At 36.6% G+C, this 19,832-nt stretch overlaps 1 protein-coding gene across 2 annotated transcripts; it reads left to right on the top strand.

Moving 5' to 3' along the window:
- Positions 1-10,304: 10,304 nt before the first annotated feature.
- Positions 10,305-17,725, top strand: LOC136226611 (probable E3 ubiquitin ligase SUD1). 2 transcript variants are annotated; one of them, XM_066015193.1, is made up of 9 exons: positions 10,305-10,773; positions 11,522-12,214; positions 12,624-13,391; positions 13,492-13,703; positions 13,795-14,160; positions 15,117-15,274; positions 15,360-15,523; positions 15,635-15,781; positions 16,938-17,725. In XM_066015193.1, exons 1-9 carry the CDS (start codon positions 10,426-10,428, stop codon positions 17,445-17,447), a joined length of 3,366 nt encoding a protein of 1,121 aa, XP_065871265.1. In that variant the 5' UTR covers positions 10,305-10,425; the 3' UTR covers positions 17,448-17,725. The 2 variants fall into 2 exon arrangements, with proteins under 2 accessions (XP_065871265.1, XP_065871264.1); XM_066015192.1 differs by having other exon boundaries at positions 15,114-15,274.
- The last annotated feature ends 2,107 nt before the right edge of the window (positions 17,726-19,832 follow it).

The following is a 19,832-nucleotide window of genomic DNA, read 5'->3' as shown; positions in this document are numbered from 1 at the left end:
TCAAATAACTTAATTTCCGAATTAAATTTTAATTTGTGAAAATTATAAAAAAAATCTATAAGTAAATAAAAAAAATGTATCAATTTTAAGAATTAGCGTTATACTTATAAAAATAAATAAATATGTATACTCTTTTCACGTTAAACACTTTTAATTTTTTAGTCAAACACATCAAAATGACAAAACTTTAGAGTGTTAGGAGGCTAAAAAAATTTTACCCGGATTTTGAAAAATTACCTTGAAATGCTGGGCTAAAATCACCTTCCAAGCACGGATTCCTGGCTCCGCAACTGCCTATATAGGTGGTTGGCATACATAGGGAAGATGTGACAGTACAAAAATCACAAAGAACACGTTATTAATAGTTGATTCACGTATGAATGTCTATCAATAACCTTCAAAATTTAGAGAGTTTTGGAAGACTAAGGAAAATTATAAAATAAGCCGAAATTCATTAAATTGCAATTTTAAAGGACTAAACAGTGGAATTTGTCTAAAAAAGAATGTACAACACGAAGAAGCCATGAGTTTTGCTGTTAACTTGTTTCCATGCAAAATATGGTCCGAAACACAAAAGTTTGAATTGATAGAAATTGCAAAACAGCCACCGTATCAAAACTTATCAAATTTCTTCATGAACTTGCAACTCAATTCTTTGATCGCATCAAGATGTCAAGAACCAGTGTATCAGCTTGTTCGATTGAGATAACGAGGTGATTCTCTTGCTTTCTATTAAAGGTTCGTATGATTTTTGTTATTTGCTTCTGATAATAATGTCATAGTTAAGGATGGCAATGGGTACCGACTCTAATGGAACTATGTGTATCCTATATAAAATGGTATGTAACAGGTATAAGTTCAAAATCATTACTCGTGACGAGTATCAGACGGGTATGGGAATTCCCCCTAGAGTATCCGTTATCCAGTATCCGCCATATATTTGACTTTCATCCGTTGATTTTTACCACTAAGCCAATTTATTTTTATTGATTAACGTTGATTTAGAATTTTTTAATTTGAAATATTTATTAAATTTATAGATGAATTATTTATGGATGGTTTATTAAATTTGTAATATTTTTATTTTATGTATTAGTCCTTAACAGATAAGGGTGTAACCGCACGTACCCGCGATTTAAGTGCCCGTTTATTTTCAATTTTCGGAACTGCTTTTTGCCTTTTAAGTCTAAACAGGAGACAAAAAAACGTTCAGTAAAAATTCGAAACAACTGATTTTTACAGAAAAATCGATTAATATCTGCTACCTAACAGTACCAACAAGCAGGAGCGTATGAAACAAACGGGTCCTAAATAGGACGAGTATGAGATTCGTAAAGTATACCCGTTGGGGTAACTAATACGGATAATAAAAGTTTGGGATTAGACTATTTGATGTTGCTTATTCTATAACTCATTTAAATCAAAATTCAATGCTTTTCATATCCAATACATTGATGCTATTTACATTTTTCAATTTCGTTTTTTCAGATTTTAGATTTTGGTGAACAATAAATTTGTATAAATTTATGTTCTGTAACATAATGCAGAAGATCATTGATCAATTTGCGCTGTGGCGAGCAACATCGGAGCTCGTTGTGGTCTTTTAACCAATCCGGTATTACCAGTGCCGTCTTAAATATTTTTGGGATCATGTGCTAAATGAAAAAAAAAAATTGGGCCTTATTCATTAAAAAAAATTAATACTTTCAGATAATAATAATGTTTCTAGAGAATGAAACACCAAAATACTTTTAACTTGATTTTTAACATATTAAATATAATAAAAATAATTAAGTTAGATATTTGTACAATAATAATAAAAAAAAATTGGCCTCCTAAGACTCTTAGAGCGTTAATTTTCTGCATAAGTTAACATTCACTTAATTTTCACACAATAAGTAATAATAATAATTTATTTAGATTTGTATAATAAAAAAATTTGGACCCTCTTAAGAGCTTTTTGTACACCCTTCTCCTACTCCCCTGAGTATTACCTTTATGTTCTTCGTTTTCTTATGAACAAGTAACTTTGCAAATTTGAATAAGACATTTGGTTTGAGATCGTTTCAGGACAATGCCTCGAAAAGGTTATGTAAATCCATTGACACTTTCCGAGGGTCTAATTACACAAGCCAAAGCCGAGGAAATTGAAGAAGAACTACAGAATCAAATCTAGTTATGGGGTTTTCGAGATTTCATTCGTGAGCTGAAGCCGAGGAAATTCAAAAAAAGAAATTACAGAATCAAATCTAGTTATAGGGTTTTCAAGATTTCGGTGGTGTATGTTTTTCATAACTGACTGGAGCTGTTGCAAAAGCAAGTTCATTCATGAGGCATGAAAATATTATCAAAGTGTTTTAAATTTGTTGGAATGATCACACATTCTGAATGATGATGATGCTACTAAAAATATTTAAACTTAAGGTTTTATACATCATTTGTTCCATGAATTTGTTTAAAAAGCTTAATTTGCTTTTTGAATTTTTAAAGCGTCCCAATAACTCATGAACTTGCATAATATATTCAGTTAGCTCCCTGAGTTTGTGTAAAATATAATCAATTAATCATCCGTTATAAAAAAAAGTAAGTTAAATGCGGAAAATGTGTTGCACGTACCTTAGAATGTTATTATATAATTTACAAAATAGATTAAAACATATAAAAAAAGTTATTACTTGTTCAACTATAAAAAAAATCATTCTCTAATATTAGAATCATATACCCTAATTAACCTTGGTCGCTTTACTTTTTTTTAAAGATGCGTGCAACATATCTTCCGCATTTAACTTATTTTTTTTATAACCGAATGATTAATTGATTACATTTTACGCAAGTTCATGGGACTAACTGAATATTTTTATGCAAATTCAAAGGTTAATATAGCACTTTGAAAGTTTAAAGGGTCAATTAAACTTTTTAGATAAATTTAGTGGACAAAATTAACAAAAGACGTTGTATTTTTGTTTTGTGTTTGTCTTGGATTGATTTGATTTGGTTTTGTCCTTTGGATATACTATAGGTTTATGCAATTGCAAATTTAGCTATATGCTTATTGAAAGAGAACAGATTTAACTTTCACGTAAAAAGTTGCAATCTTAATCTTAAGTATAATGTTTACGGGTTCAGATTTTATCTAATTGAGTTATTAAAAATGATTAGAGGAATCCTAATTGTATTGAGAGATTAATTCATATCTAACTTAGTGTTAGAAATAAAGTTAGAATGATAATGAAATTAAGGCCTAAATCATACGAAGCCTCCTAAAATTGTCCATTTTGATCACTTTGCCTCTCGAACTTGAGGGACAACCCATTAGCCACTCCAACTCCTTGAAAATGACATAACATGCCCCTTATTTTTTTTCTCAATCGGAGGATATGTTAACTTGTGAAGACCACTTCCCTTTCGGTTGACTTCTCTTATACAATGTTGCTTTTCCTTTTATAAAAATTTGCAACGTCACCTTTCGGTATGGTATTTCAAAGTGTGTATGAGTTTAAAGAGGCTATTGCAAAATATGATCTAAGAAGGGGTAAATTTGTTTGAAGGGAAAAATCATATTGCATATGGGGAGTCAATCGAAAGGCCAGTGGTTAAAATCATCTCCGATTGAGAAAAAATAAGGGGCGTGTTGTGTCACTTTTAGAGATGTGGAGTGGCTAATGGATTGTCCCTTAAGTTCAAGGGGTAAAATGGATAACTTTAGGAGGGGATTGTCTAATAAATTTAATAAAATTAGTACTGTTAAAGGCCTATATAAAGGGTTCAGTTAGACATAATCAGAACAATTAAGACAACTAAAATTAGAGAAAACACAAAATCTCTCTCCCTCTCAATCTAGAGCGTCTCTCTGTACAAAGGGACTTTGCATTTAGATCTTGGACAGTCGTTCTTCCTCCTTAATAAATTTGGCATAGGAATAGCGTGACTAGTAGTACAAGTTCGTGGTTTAAATTTTTCTGTTGTAATCTCAACGATTATTCACGCTTCAAGAGGTAACCCGATAAAATCATATGATTAGTTGAGTAAAAACCTCCATTGGTATCAAAGTCGTAGAATTTGTATTATGTCTAATTGATCCGCGTTTTATGTTCGAAACAACATTTTTTACTCGTATATAATAATCATATATGTTAGGTTAATTAAAATATACTTAGAATATGTTTTACAGATTGTTTGTGCGAGGACTACAAATCGTTAAAATATTGTTAATTTGTGAACTGTACTTTAGTTTGGTGTTTTAGAAAATAGTTTCAGTCTCATCAAATGGTATGTTATGTGCAAACCTGACATTCTGCTGGTCATTTTGAAAAACAAACCTTACTAACGTGATCGGAGACCCCGAAAACCTTATAATGGAAAAAAGTTGGGCACCAAAAGATGTCGGGAAGGTGGCGCACAAATAGATATCTCATATCAAAAGATTGATAGCAATCTCAAGGTATCCCTGATGCACGACATTGTCACCCTCATCTAGTTCTTGGAACTTTCTTGATCTCTAAGTGGATTAATAAGATTGAATGAGCAATAACTCTGATTGCCTCATTCGGGTGTGGCCACGCACCTCTCAACTTCACAAATCAAGTGGTCGGTGATATTCCATCTCCCATATGAGAGTAGCAATCTCTATGGTTCACTCATGGTTTCTAAAGCATGATTTAGAGCATATCCAACCATCACATACTTGACATCCAATCACGTACCTGTTAAACAAATTATCTAAGCATAATGTGTCTCATCTAGGCATTATAGTGACTTTGGGTCAAATGACTCATCTGTGAGTATTACATGAAAATTATTCATCACATTGTAACCATGTGATGTTCTCATAGCGGATCGATCCAATGTTTACTGTTTCATAAGCCCTATGCCCTTGACTGATATATAATATCCATGACCGGTGAAACACCATTAATAGCTAAAGCACATACTAGTCTTTGGTTCGTCATTGTTTCTATGACGATGACAAACTAGGGATGTTTCGAAATAGTATCTTATTGCCTCATGGTTTCGCTTGCTTTTGTCCTTAACCCGTCAAACATGAGCAGATAACTAATCTTGGATACTTTATAAGGCTGACTTGCACAAGTGAACCAATAGTATAGATTATTGCCTTACGATTAATGGTGTTGTCAAGATTATAATGTCAGGACTAGGGTATACACCAACATGTTTGTTGCGCTGCAGTCTTGTTTCCTTGGGTGATAGTTATCCCTCTAGATGTGGGGATCTTCCACACCAAATGTTGGATGGATAAAGCACCTCCCAAGTCTGACAATAAGGGTCTTCCTATGATCATACTATATAGTAGACCGATATCTACCATCATGAATTCATCTTCCAATCACTAGGTTGGATGATTGTCTCCTATCTCCATTATTATACTTCTAAGCAAAGGGACTGTATATCTGCTAGTTCTCATCAGGAGGGCTTGTATAGGGCTCAACCGACTTGGCTCTAGGCACAATGCTTTATATGATTTCTTTGTCATGTTTGTTAAGCTTCCAATATCAACTAATACCATATGAACTTTGAAATCTTTGATTTAGATTCTGATCACCAATGTGTCATCATGCACTACTCTAAGGGGTATTTTTCATCCGTCGAATGAAAAATTTGATCTAGACTCATCAGATCCCTCTCTGCCCGATGACCTCTTTCTTTTGGATGCATGGCCTAGAGTGGGTCCTCATGAGAGGATATTAATAATGCCTCGTGGGTTTGGTCCTTGTCGTGCTTATCTTTTGGCTCTGATATAGATACCTTTCCAATTTTTGCATGAAATGGTCCAGTTTTTACTAGGTGGCCATTTTTCTAGTTTGACGATAAGTTGCTTACAGTCTTCCGTGTCATGCCCCTCACTCTTATGAAAGTGGCAGTATGTGCCATTTCTTCGTAGAGGTGATAGCTTCATCTTTAGGGGGTATTTGATATGTACCACGTTCTTCTCTATCCAATATAGGACCTCTTTTATGTGACCATTCAGTGAGAGCGTTTCCCTCTCTAAGTGCTCTCATGGTTTTCTTTGGTCCCAATCTCTATCGTTCATGGGCTGCCTATGTGAGATGGTGGAGACAACTCTCATTTTCAACAGGGGGTTCAGTTTGTGGGCATCCCATCTACAAAAATCCCTTGCTTGAGTCATCTGGTCTTTGAAAGTGCATGGTTGATTAGTCGTTAATTTCCATGATAGCTCCTCGTTGAGGCAATTGAAAACCATTATGTCTATTGTGCCTTCTACATTTAGGGAGCGTTTGGTTCAAACCTCGGAATCAGAATTGGAATCGGAATGCTACGGAATCGGAATCGGGATGACTATTTAATTCATCTGTTTGGTTTAATTCGAAATCAGAATTCGGTTATGTTTGGGATTGTTTGTAACAAATTTCGGAATTGGAATCAAAATCAAAATGGAACAAAATTAAATTTTCTTTTTCAAACTAATAAAAAATTTATTAGATAATATAATAAGATATTATATTAATGTATGATTTAATATATCATATTTTATATAACATATGTTTGAAAAAAAATCTATATATAGAATCATAATGGGTGCATGGGTAGTTATTGGAAGCAAAACTAAACAAATCGTGGGTCTCTCATAAAAAAAATTAAAATATATAAACAAAACGTGGTATTTTTTTGGTTAAAAGGGAATGAGAATGAAATTTAATTGATGGGAAGGGAAGAGGGAATCAATAATTCCCATAGATGAGGGAATGTGATTCCCATTCTTGAATTAAAATTATAAAACCAAACATTAAGAAAGGGAATTAACCATTGTCATTCCCATTCCCTAGTATACAATTGTCTAACCAAACACCCCCTTAGCATTTTGCCTTGTATTGCAGCCTACTCGAAGCGTTCCACGTAGTCTTTCAGGCTTTCGTGCTCATGATGGATGAGGTAATGAGGTCCTGAATGGTTTTTCTTTTGGGGATAGATGTTACAAAGTGGTCTATGAATTTCCTTGCCATTTGTTTGAAGCTCATGGTTGAGCCTGTGCCAAGCTGCTCGTACCAATAGGTAGCAACATCTTTCAATGTTTTAGGGAAGAGGTGGCACATCAACATATGTGGTTGTTGTAGTATCCATGAAGCGCTTGAAGTTTTTTATGTGGGTGGTGGGATCCCCCATTCCATAATATTCCTTCAATAGTGGGTATTTGAATCCTCTCAGCTTTGGCTCCGACATGATTCTGGCACATAGCAGTTTTGAGATTTTTGTTATGTCGGGGTGTTTTGACCTGCTTCGGCTATGACATTCTTGAGCTCTATTAATTTGGTTAGAATTACTTCGTATTGGACTTCAAAGTCTCCCACTCTCTTCGGGGTGCCTCTCTCCTTAGTGGTCATCGGTCTTAAGTTTTCGGCTTAGACACTTTTTTGTTATCTTTCTAACGTATGGATCAAGATTCGACCGATATGTGTATGGGCTTTCTGCAATTTGAGTCTGAAGTCCTCTTGTTCGGGGAGCGTTAATTTTCTTCTCTCCTCTGGTTTGACCTCGAAAGGGATTGAGTATCGATATTCCTTATATCTCATATGTCGGTGTAATTCCTGATCTATAACGTCTTACTAGGGAACTCTTTCTCTCTCTCTCTCCCTTGATTGGTCACTCGAGCCTCTCGACTAATGTGTTGAAACACCTTTCCAACATGATTTTGATTTGATAAAATTATTTAAGTTAATCCATGATTAAGACAATTAAATTTAAGTGCTTTGATTTAATTGTACTAATGCGTTTGTTCAATGTTAAGTATAAAAATATTTATAAGAACATGAATCAAATTAAGACAGAACGTAGTCAGCATGATAACATAGCACGGGCTGAGTAAAGAATGACTCAGTACGAAAGAAGGAAAGTCTTCTTCAGGACCAAAGCTTTCAGAATGAAGCTGACCGCAGAAGCTGAGTGAAAAGCAACTCAGCATAAAAGAAGAAAAGTCTTCTTTGGAACTATATCTTGCAGAACGAAGCTGGCCGTGGAAGTTGAGTGAAAGGCAACTCAGTATCGGAATTGGCAACAAATAAAGACAACGGCTATCAAAGTCATGCTGAATGATTTTAAGACAGCACCAATGATCCGTTTGCTAAAAGACAAGATCCGACAACTGTCTGCACCAATAATAGAAACCTTGGAATTACGCAAAGGTTTAATTTCGAGATGCATGGGGCAAATGTCCGCTGGCTAAATGACGAAACCTGCACTACAAGACAAACCTGCGAGAAGAAGACAAGCCTGGCGCCTGCAGAATTCAGACGACAGGATTGGCCTGCAAATCTGAAGCTGACCAGAACATGTCGCAAGAAAAAGCCGTTTGAATCCAACGGAAAATTCCGGATTCAAATCATTGTATCTTCAGATTTCAACTATAAAAGGACAAGTACACTTCTTGGATCCTTGGCTGAAATACAAGTGAAAAAAAGCATACATACAAAGCACATCAAAACAAGAAAAAGATTTTACACCAAATTTCTATCCCTGTGTAAAAGCTAGATTGATTCTGTAATCATCTAAAGTGTTCTTTGTCTGAAAAAGAACAAATTTGTATCAATTGTAAAATTGAGAGAGTTGTGATGAGTACTCGGTTTTAAGTACTCAGTGGTAGAGAAATCTAGGTGTTCGGTTATAGCACTTAGTAGGAGTTGAGTAGACGAATAGAGGACGGTACTCTTGCATATTCAACTGCCTTGTAAACGGTTTGTGCTCTACATTTAAAGAGCTCAGTATTGGATTGAAAAAGCCCGGAGGGATTCTGGGGACTGGACGTAGGCGGAGAGGCCGAACCAGGATAAGTCGTGCTGAGTAATTTCTAACTCTCTCTCAATATATATTTGTATGTGTTGCTTGCTATATTTACTCAGTATATAAATTGTTTAAACTGACACTGAGTAAATCAGAGTGCTGAGTTGGAAGCTGACCACAAAAGTGTAATTTCCCAACTCGCAAGTAAAACAGCTCTAGTCAGTATCTGACTAAAGCCGTCTTACGCCTCACTCGGTCGTGCTGACCAAAACTGAGTTGTGAAACTCAAAGAATTATATCAAGTCAGCATAATTAAAACGAAAAAGTTATATTAGTTCCTAACCCCCTTGGAACTAATCACACGGGACCAACACAATGCACATGCGATCCGTCCTATTAGTGTCGACAACTTCGGTCGGTGTGATGTCCGGTAGAACAAACTGCATTTTGGAATTTGTTGATGTATATGATGGTCTCCTCGGCTATCTTCCGTTTTCTTTTACCTTTTCCATTTCGATGGCGTGCTCCTGTCACATTATGTTAATAGTCTCTTAGATCGAATTGAGATTTTTTGCTAATCGCTTAGAGATTTTGTCCAATAGCCTTTGTTGTTGTGGCTCTAATGCATCAATATTCTCTTCCATTTTCAAGGCTAGGTTGTTATTTGACTTGTTGAAGTCGAAGTGTTTCTTCTTCTGCCGTTTTTTTAACTCTAAATGCGGGAAGTGTGTTAGAGGAGGGGAAATAAATCAAACTATTCAAACATGTCATGATTATGTCTGTACACGCTCACCGCACCAATTTGATGTGGTTGAATCCTGTAGGTTCTTGTGCAAGCCTGCAGTAAGATAGAAAAATGATCGAATAAGGGGTCGGGGTCCGGGTAACCCACTCCGATGCATAAGTAAGCTTTTTTGTTCGATTTGCGGATAAGCAAACAGTAAATTAAAGTTGAAAATTATAAGCTTAATGAAATGAATGTGTACCTTGGAGGTATCTTACACTATTTATAATGTGATTTGAACAGATTAAGATAGTTACAAATGTTAGAGCATATGAAGGATACATGTCACATGTTATGGTGTGATTTGAACAGACTAAAGTAGTTACAAACATTAGAGCCTACAGGGGATACATGTTACCCGTTGATAGGCGGACATGTATCCATTAAGTGAGATTCAGTATTCCTCAAACTCACTAGGTCTGTGATTGGCGGGATTAGATGCGATTGTGCTACAACAAGTTGTTCTAGGTTGGGTTGGTATTGATCTCCCGGATCATAATTGTGTGCTTGAGTTTTCGTGCGTAGCTGATCCTTTATGATGATACCATATTTTCTTTCAGGTGACGATTCGTGTTTCACTGATAACGCCACGTGGATTAATTTATATATGAGATATCAATAAGTATAAAAAGCAAAGAATAAAGCAAAAATAATCAAAAAAGAAATTGATTCTATTAAGAAGAATTCCATTACTTTAGTCAATAACCAATCAAAATCCACCACGTCATTGCTCGTCTTGTACAAACCGACCGCGTAGTTATCAACACAGACCAAACCGATTTAAGGCCTCAAACTCCGACCGCTTCTCCCAAAGCGCGTTTCCGATTCCAACTCGTTCCTTCAACTCACCCGAGTCATCCCAGCTTCAACTGCACATCTTGCCTTCCCTAATGGAGATCATGGCGGCGTCAACGCCTAATGACGCTAATGATTCTCTGAGGTCGCCATCTCTATCATCCTCATCGTCTTCTTCGAGTTCTACTGCGTCTAATCGCGATTCAATTGGAAAGGAAGAGAGTAATGGAGCTTCGTCTGTGTCGGCGGCTGCTGCTGCGGCTGCTTCGGCGTCGAGGTATGAGGACGATGAGGAGGAGGGGGATGTTTGTCGGATCTGTAGAAATCCTGGGGATGCAGAGAATCCTTTACGGTATCCATGTGCGTGTAGTGGAAGTATTAAGTTCGTACACCAGGATTGTCTCTTGCAGTGGTTGAATCATAGCAACGCCCGTCAATGCGAGGTACGTACTTTTCTTGACTCTCTTCAAATGTATTGATGTAGAAACCTTAAGTTAAGTTAAGCAATTAATTTGTTGATGTAGGGATTTTGTGAATTTGATTGGAAATGACATGATGTTAATTCTATCGGTGTTGTTGAAAATTGATTCAGCAAGGTTTAATTAGGGATTTAGACATTTCTTTGATAACAAAAGCCATAAAGAAACGTTTTGCTCATTGCATCTGTCAGATGGGCTCTACATTCATACTGAATAGGTTTTATGTTATATGCTGAGTGAATGCAGTTGGGGCAGGGATTTTTTTCAATATATTGTCTTCACAGGGAATTTCAGTCAAAAGTTCATATTTTTGGGATGAAAGTTGAAATAGAACAGATGAAGTGCATGACTTCGGTTTATAAGAGGGGCTATAATAAATCATTAGTGTTTAATCAAGCTTCTCTCTTTTTCCTTTCTCATGTTGAAGATAAGTAGCACATATAATATTACTGTGAATTCCATATTCTTTGGTGTTGAAAATATGGAGTTCGCTTTCTCGAGCCTTCTTCTTTTAGTTTTTGGAAAGGCCTCGTCTGCTATTAGGAAGTCCTCAACTTATCTAGTGAGTTGGATACTTGGATTTTAGAACGTTATAGTCTTTTCCTCTTGTAATCTTTGTCTTACACCTTTTAGGGGTTTTATTGAAGTATTATTTTTTTCTTTCTCTAGTTTCTTTCCTTATTTTTCTAATTGATTACATTCATATTTCCAGGTCTGCAAGCATGCATTCTCCTTCTCTCCTGTTTATGCTGAGAATGCCCCAACAAGACTTCCTTTTCAGGAGTTTGTTGTTGGGATGACAATGAAGGCTTGTCATGTTCTGCAGTTCTTTCTGCGCCTAAGTTTTGTGCTTTCAGTTTGGCTTCTCATTATACCCTTCATAACCTTCTGGATATGGCGTTTGGCTTTTGTGAGGAGTTTTGGTGAAGCGCAGAGATTATTTTTAAGTCATATCTCGACCACAGTTATTCTCACTGATTGTCTGCATGGCTTCTTACTATCTGCTAGCATTGTTTTCATTTTTCTGGGAGCCACTTCTTTAAGAGATTACTTTAGGCATTTGAGGGAGATTGGAGGTCAGGATGCTGATAGAGAGGATGAAGGTGAAAGAAACGGTGCCCGTGCTGCAAGACGGCCACCAGGGCAAGCTAACAGAAATTTTGCTGGAGAGGGAAATGCTGAAGAGGCCGTTGCAGGACAAGGAATTGCTGGGGCTGGTCAAATAATTAGAAGGAATGCAGAAAATGTTGCTGCTCGGTGGGAGATGCAGGCAGCTCGTCTGGAAGCTCATGTTGAACAAATGTTTGATGGCCTAGATGATGCTGATGGTGCAGAGGATGTACCCTTTGACGAGCTTGTTGGCATGCAGGGTCCAGTTTTCCATTTAGTTGAAAATGCATTTACTGTGAGTATGATTGGCCCTTCTATTTTTGTATAATTTTAATTATGTGTTCTTTTGATAAATCTTGAACACCCGTATTATCCTCTAAATCTGAAACAGGATTGCTTGTTGTATCTTTTCTCTTTCCACCTAATCTGCGTTTTGAGCTTTCGGCTGTGTTCATTCTCTCTCTCTCTCTCTCTTTCTCTTTCTCTCTCTCTCTCTCTCTCCCTCCCTCTCTCTCATTGATAATAATGACTGCAAGGATTACTCTTCCTTATTTCTCATGCTTGAGGGGATGGGGGAGGATGCAGCTTGTTATGATATTCTGATGTCAAGGCTCACTGGGTGAAAGCAAAGAAATAACATATCAAACCTATTGTTAACATCTATTTGGGTGTTCTTCTTACATGGTGGTTGTCTTCCTCTGCAGGTTCTGGCTAGCAATATGATATTCCTTGGTGTTGTCATCTTTGTGCCATTTTCATTAGGACGGATTATTCTCTACTATGTATCATGGCTTTTCTCTTCTGCAAGCGGTCCATTGTTGTCAACAGTCATGCCACTTACAGATACTGCTCTCTCCATAGCCAATTTTACGATCAAGAATGCACTTACTGCTGTTACAAATTTGACATCTGAAGGCCAAGATGGTGGACTTCTCGGTCAGGTTGCAGACATGCTAAAAGTAAATGGTAGTGGGGTAAATGAAGTCGCAAAAAACATAAGCTCTCCACTGTCTGCGGATCTCTTGAAAGGGGCAAGTATTGGCACGTCACGGCTTTCTGATGTCACTACTCTTGCAATTGGTTACATGTTTATATTTTCTCTAGTCTTTTTCTACCTTGGAATTGTTGCTCTGATTCGATACACTAAAGGTGAACCTTTGACTCTGGGAAGGTTTTATGGTATTGCCTCTATAGCAGAAACAATTCCATCCCTTTTCAGGCAGTTCTTGGCAGCAATGAGGCATTTGATGACCATGATTAAGGTTGCATTCCTTCTGGTGATTGAACTTGGTGTATTTCCTTTGATGTGTGGATGGTGGCTGGATGTCTGTACTATAAGGATGTTTGGGAAGACCATGTCTCAAAGAGTTCAGTTCTTCTCAGTTTCTCCTTTGGCAAGCTCATTGGTTCATTGGGTAGTAGGAATTGTCTACATGTTACAAATAAGTATCTTCGTCAGTCTTCTTCGTGGGGTATCATTCTTAGCCACGTTTATGTTTAATATAGAAGATACTATCTGAAGATTTATGGTTATAATAAATTGACAATCCCTCTCTCTTTATCTGCTTGCAGGTTTTACGTCAAGGGGTTTTGTATTTTCTTCGAGATCCAGCTGATCCGAACTACAACCCATTTCGCGATTTGATTGATGATCCTGTGCACAAGCATGCCCGCAGGGTTTTGTTGTCAGTTGCAGTTTATGGAAGTTTAATTGTGATGCTGGTATTTTTGCCTGTCAAACTTGCAATGAGGGTGGCACCCTCCATTTTTCCACTGGACATATCGTAAGAACCGACTGCATTCTTCTTCTGCAGTGTCTATAATGTTGTAATTATCCTTTATTCTGTTTTTTGACACGGATGTGCATCTTTGCAGGGTATCAGATCCATTTACTGAAATTCCAGCTGATATGCTTCTTTTTCAAATCTGCATTCCTTTTGCTGTTGAGCATTTCAAGTTGCGGACCACAATCAAATCCCTTTTGCGCTATTGGTTTACTGCTGTTGGTTGGGCACTTGGTTTAACAGACTTTTTGCTGCCTAGACCAGAAGACAATAGTGGCCAGGACAATGGAAATCCAGAGCCAGGAAGGCAGGATAGACTACCTGCAGGTCAACTGGGTGAACAGGATCGAGCTTTGGCTGTACTTGCTGCTGGTGATGAACCAAACAGAGGTCTTCTTGCAGCAGGAAACTCTAGTGTTGCTGAGGAATATGATAGTGATGAACAATCTGATTCAGAGTATGCATTAAAATTTAAAACTTAACTGTTTCAGTTGGTCTAAGTACCATCTTGTCTTTTTCATAACTTAGCTTATATGGGTGCAGAAAGGCATTAGTAATTTAACAGCTTTGTTAATATCATCTTAGTGACAGCTTATTGAGTGTCATTGGTCATCTTATCAGTATACCTTTTTTTAGATGTATCATGTTATTATGTACTTTAGGTTCCTATTTTTTAATTAGCTTGTAAGTTCCGTTGTTGTGACTAATACTTCTTGGCTACACTTAGAAGTAGTAATTCTAGAATTGTAGGCCTCCTCTCGTTGCATCTTCTCAATAGTGGGGAGCGCTATTGCTCTATTGTTCTTCCTGACATTATTTTCAGGCCCTCTCCCTCCCTCTTTAAAACCTGTATATATTGCTCACCCCAACTTTATATCAACTCATAATTTAGTCAGGATTCCTGTTCAGATTATTCTACCTTAGCTGTCTCCGACGTATGTGGATTAATGTTCTCATCTCATCCAAGCTGAGGTTGACTATTATGTTGCTTAATGGGGATTTTGTTGTCAAACAAGACTTGTTAGCCTTTCTTGCCCACTTACCAATTGGTTTTGGTCCAATCGGCTTCATCCCATTTTGTAGTGGTGGGAGGTTTGGGTTCAACACTAAGCCTCTTCAATCCCCCAACAACCAATATGCATATATATGTCATCTTAAACAGCAGGGAATGACTGCTCTTATGAAAATCATATTCTCTATCATATACAGTTGTATGCTCATCCTTGGTGTTCTGCAATTCATAATACCATTATGCGTTCATTTTAGCCTGCCTGGATCATTGATTGTTATTTATTCTTACTATGCCATGCATGATGTTTGACTTCATTATTTTATTCACTTGATATCATATGTTGCCATGTTATTTGCAGCCACTGCCATCTAATATTTTACCATACATACATCTTTTAGCAGGTATAGCTTTGTTCTTCGGATTGTCCTTCTGCTTATTGTGGCTTGGATGACTCTGCTTATATTCGATTCTGCCTTGATTGTGGTACCTATATCTCTTGGGCGTGCCCTTTTCAATGTTATTCCTCTTCTACCAATAACTCATGGCATCAAGTGCAATGGTATGTCTGACTCATTGAATATTTCTGTCCGAACTGATGCTTAATGTATGTGAATGATTTATTTTTGCTTTGTATTTTTCCTTAGATCTATATGCTTTCATTATTGGGAGCTATGTCATTTGGACTGCTTTAGCTGGAGCTAGATATTCCATCGAGTACATTAAAACAAATAGGGCGATTGTCTTGCTTCGCCAAATCTGGAAGTGGTGTGGCATCGTCCTGAAGAGCTCTGTACTGTTGTCAATATGGGTATGTCAATACTGTTGTTACTTGTCAGGCCTTTGTCTGTTCGACATCGTTTATCATTTCATGTCAAAGCAACTTTTTAAAATATTGACTCACAAATGTCTTTTTATGCAGATATTTGTAATTCCAGTAATGATTGGGCTGCTTTTTGAGCTTTTGGTGATTGTGCCCATGCGAGTGCCTGTGGATGAAAGTCCAGTTTTTCTTCTGTATCAGGACTGGGCACTGGGACTCATATTTCTCAAGATCTGGACCAGGCTGGTGAGTTATCAAACTTTGTGCTTCTTAACTTGATCAATCAGTGTACCAGAAAAATTTCCGTGGTTGCCACATACATATTACTTTTTTTTTTTTTTTTTTTCCGACAAGTGTGATTAGTTCACGAGACATGAAAGAATATTGCTTTCACCCATTGATCACTTTCTAAAATGGGCCAAATGACTGGAATTAATCCCGATTTTTTTTTTCCGCTGTAACAGTTTTTGGCTAAATAGCTTAATATTATAAATTGCAGTCCATAATGTCAATTTATATGTTTTATATGGTTGTGGTAAGGAGATGTTATGTGAACAAGTGCAAGGCCCATTGACTTAGGTTCTAGGAAGTAGGACTAGATTTTTCGCTTCTAGTCAATTAGAACGATGAACATTTTTTTTTAATATCAAGAATGATGTTAGGAATTTGCTATGGAAGTAAGAACACAGCAGCAATATGAACAATACTGAAGGAGTTATATTATAATATCCCAATGGCAATAGAAAAGTGGCTTACTCCTTCAGTATTGTTCATATTGCTGCTGTGTTCTTACTTCCGTAGCACATCCCTAACAGAGTCTGAAACTCTAGTACCATGGTTAAAATGAACCGATGGTTATTGAAGTCGGGGTATGTTTCACAAAGGTCATTAAACTTCGTTTTCTTTCAATAAAATCAGAGTTTCACATTTGATTTCAATAAAGTCATTCTTGCCAATTTGAATTCAAAAACTCACTATAATATTGACGTGGGATAGAAGACAATTGACTATATGACAAGACAACTAAGCGCCATGCTAGATATGTCTAACATGGAAAAAAGGGTGGCGTTTAGGTAGTTTATACACTATAGACAACTGTCTTCTGCGTCACGTCAACATTTCGTTGAGTTCCTATACACAATCAGCTGGAGTGACTTGAATGAAATCAAATGTGAAGTTCGGCGATTTTATTGAAAGAAAATGATGTTCAATGATCTTTACGGAACAAACACTAAACTCCAGTGACGGTCGTTCAATTTACCCCTTCTTCTCATGTGTTATACATGTTTTTGCTTTAGCTACAACTTGCACATGGAGTCATAGACAAGATGAATATTGATGAAATAATTGGACGAAAATGTTTGTTCCAAAAATAATGTTGTAATGTTCTTGCGTCGAACAGGTTATGTTGGACCATATGATGCCACTAGTGGATGAAACTTGGCGAGTAAAATTTGAGAGGGTGAGAGAAGATGGATTTTCAAGGCTGCAAGGTCTTTGGGTCATGCGAGAGATCGTCTTTCCGATAATTATGAAGCTACTAACAGCCCTGTGTGTACCTTACGTCTTGGCAAGAGGCGTATTTCCGGTGCTCGGATACCCATTAGTCGTAAACTCAGCTGTCTACCGATTCGCATGGCTGGGATGTCTCTGCTTCAGTGTCTTGTGCTTTTGTGCAAAGAGATTCCATGTTTGGTTCACCAACCTCCACAACTCCATACGCGACGATCGATATCTCATTGGTCGTAGGCTTCACAATTACGGAGAAGATAGAGAAGAGAGGCGAAACGAAGCTGGGAATTCCTCCGAAGGAGAAAGTTCAACTATGCCAGATGTTGATTTGATTCAAAACAGTCACGAACTGGACGTAGGTTTGAGGCATAGGCGCATTAATCATCAGGAGGTGGCTTAATCGACAAACGACAAGGCAGGTATATACAGTTCTAATAACCATCTCATAAATGTTAATAATAGGATTTAGCATTGGAAGATTGACGGTATGTGCTTATGAACTCATAGTCTGGTATTTTTGTGCATATTACATGTTGAAGTAGTAAATTTAGAACAGACATCATTTTGAGGTATTAGCCATTAAGGACATTGTCTTTTGCAGGGTATTCTTATGTAGTATTCATCAAAATATGTAAAAATGCTTTTTAACTAGCAGCGTCAATTCGGGTGGGCATGTCATACTCGTGTTATTTTATCAATACGATTACATAAGATAGGGATAAGGGTCAAATTTGTCCTCGAGATTATAGTAGGGAGAAGATCAATTTTACCCCATCATACAAAATAGCCTAATTTTGCCTCCAGGGAAATTTTAGCTCTCAACTTTACCCTCATGATAGAAAAAAATTAGTTCTGTTTTACCCTTCTCTAAGTAAATTTCATCGAAAATTAGCAACGAAATTCCTTGGGAAAGGGTAAAATTGCGCGATGATTTCTCTAATAAGAGCGAAATTGAGCTTCTCCAGTAATTTTAAGTGAAAATCTAACTTTTATCCCTATAAGAACAAAATGATAATCTTATCGGTCAGATTGTCCCTATAAATTATGATAGGGTGTCAAAATGGACTATTGTGTCATAATCGTGTTTTATATGATAATCTTATCAAAAATATCTTGTCTACAGGTTAGACAATTTTTATGATAATCTTATCAAACAGATCTTGTCTACGGGTTAGACTCTAAAAAATTTGTGTTGTCGAGTTTGAAATGGAGTCTTAACAGATCCATACTTGTTTGTTGTGGGTTAGTGGGGTAACAAGTTTTTATGGTCACTAAAGTAAGAGCTGCCAGTCATTGAAGTAACAAATTTGTTTCGATAAAGTTACTATGAGCGGATTCGATGATTTGGATCATTGAAAAGTTGTTGTCGTTGCCATGTCAATAACACCTGGCGATATGTTTGACATATGTCACCGCATAGAAATTAAAAATAAAAATGAAAATTGAATCCGGTCAATTTGGGATGCACGCTACAGGTTAGGATGTTTAGAATCTTTTTAATTGTCACACGTCACCATGTGGTGACACATGTCAAACATATTGTGAGTTGTTGAAGTGGCAGTCGTGTCAGTTTTTGAATAGTTCAGAGTGTCGGATCTGGGCATAATGATTTTAGGGTATTGTTATTTACCCTTCCTAAATTATTTATCACCGTCTTCATTTGGACAATTTTATCCTTTTCATAAAAAAATGTCAAAACTGAAAATTTGGATATTGGAAAAATGTCAAAACTGAAAATTTGGATATTGGAGAGAATCGGACAAAATTTGGCCTAGGCGGATGCCGCATCCGTCCAGCCTTGGCTAGGATCCGCATTTGGCCTAGGCGGATGCCGCATCCGCCCAGCCTTGGCTAGGATCCGCTTAAGCCAAATTTTTGTCAGTGCAAAAAAAATTTAGTGATGAAAAATACTAAATTGTTCAATTTTTTTTGACGGAAAATGCAAAGTCGTCATAAAAAATGCATTATTTTTTCATGACTTTGATAAAAAAAACGTAAATTTTAATATTTCCGACTCTTTTGGAGAGAGAATTATCAGTTTTTTATTAAAATTATGAGAAGGGCAAACAAAAAAAATCAAATGGAGAATGTATTTAGCAATCCACTGATGAATCCGGGCATAGTAATACTTTGTCGGATCCAGGTATAGTAACTTTATCGATACAAATTAATACTTTAATACTTCATTAATTTTATTGGTCCAAAAATTACTTTAGTGACCAATAATGCTTGAAACAGATCATAGCTTCTAATAATGAAAGCATATTTGGTTGTATGTAGAATGACGAAGACGCCCTTGTAATATGGCCAATAATGCTTGAAGCAGATCCCACTCATAAAATTTAAATTATATATAACAAAGAAATTAAATATTTATAATGTATAGTATATAGTATAGTATGTTTAATACAATGATCATGCAGCTGATGAGGATAGGATAGACTTGAATGCAATGAATCAGGGAGTACCACTTTGGGCTTGGATTAAATTCATTTTTAAATTTAGTGGACAAGGTTTTCTTAGAGGTTAATATTGTTTAATTTTAGGGATAAGGTACCAAAATATGTTTATGGTTTTTGGGAAGTATTTTTTTGGTAAACATGAAAAAAAAATACATAAAAAAAGATTAAGGCAGAATCATCTTTGGAAAGCTAACACCGAAAATGTCATTTAACGGCAGCTTTCGAACCTCCTGTGGTGGAAATGAGCCACACCAGCCAAATAATTAGCAATCCGATTCTGCTCGCGGAAAACATGACGAATTCGAACACACTCAAAATTCCCT

Source organism: Euphorbia lathyris, chromosome 4 (genome assembly GCF_963576675.1).
Source record: "Euphorbia lathyris chromosome 4, ddEupLath1.1, whole genome shotgun sequence".
Lineage (NCBI taxonomy): Eukaryota > Viridiplantae > Streptophyta > Magnoliopsida > Malpighiales > Euphorbiaceae > Euphorbia > Euphorbia lathyris.
This window is presented reverse-complemented; position numbering and strand designations above follow the sequence as displayed.

Coding starts and splice junctions, on each gene's coding strand:
- LOC136226611 (XM_066015192.1), top strand. CDS start 10,426: ATGGAGATCATGGCGGCGTCAACGCCTAATGACGCTAATGATTCTCTG. Junction 13,704..13,794: donor ATTTTTCCACTGGACATATC/GTAAGAACCGAC, acceptor GCATCTTTGCAG/GGTATCAGATCCATTTACTG. Junction 15,275..15,359: donor TCATGGCATCAAGTGCAATG/GTATGTCTGACT, acceptor ATTTTTCCTTAG/ATCTATATGCTTTCATTATT.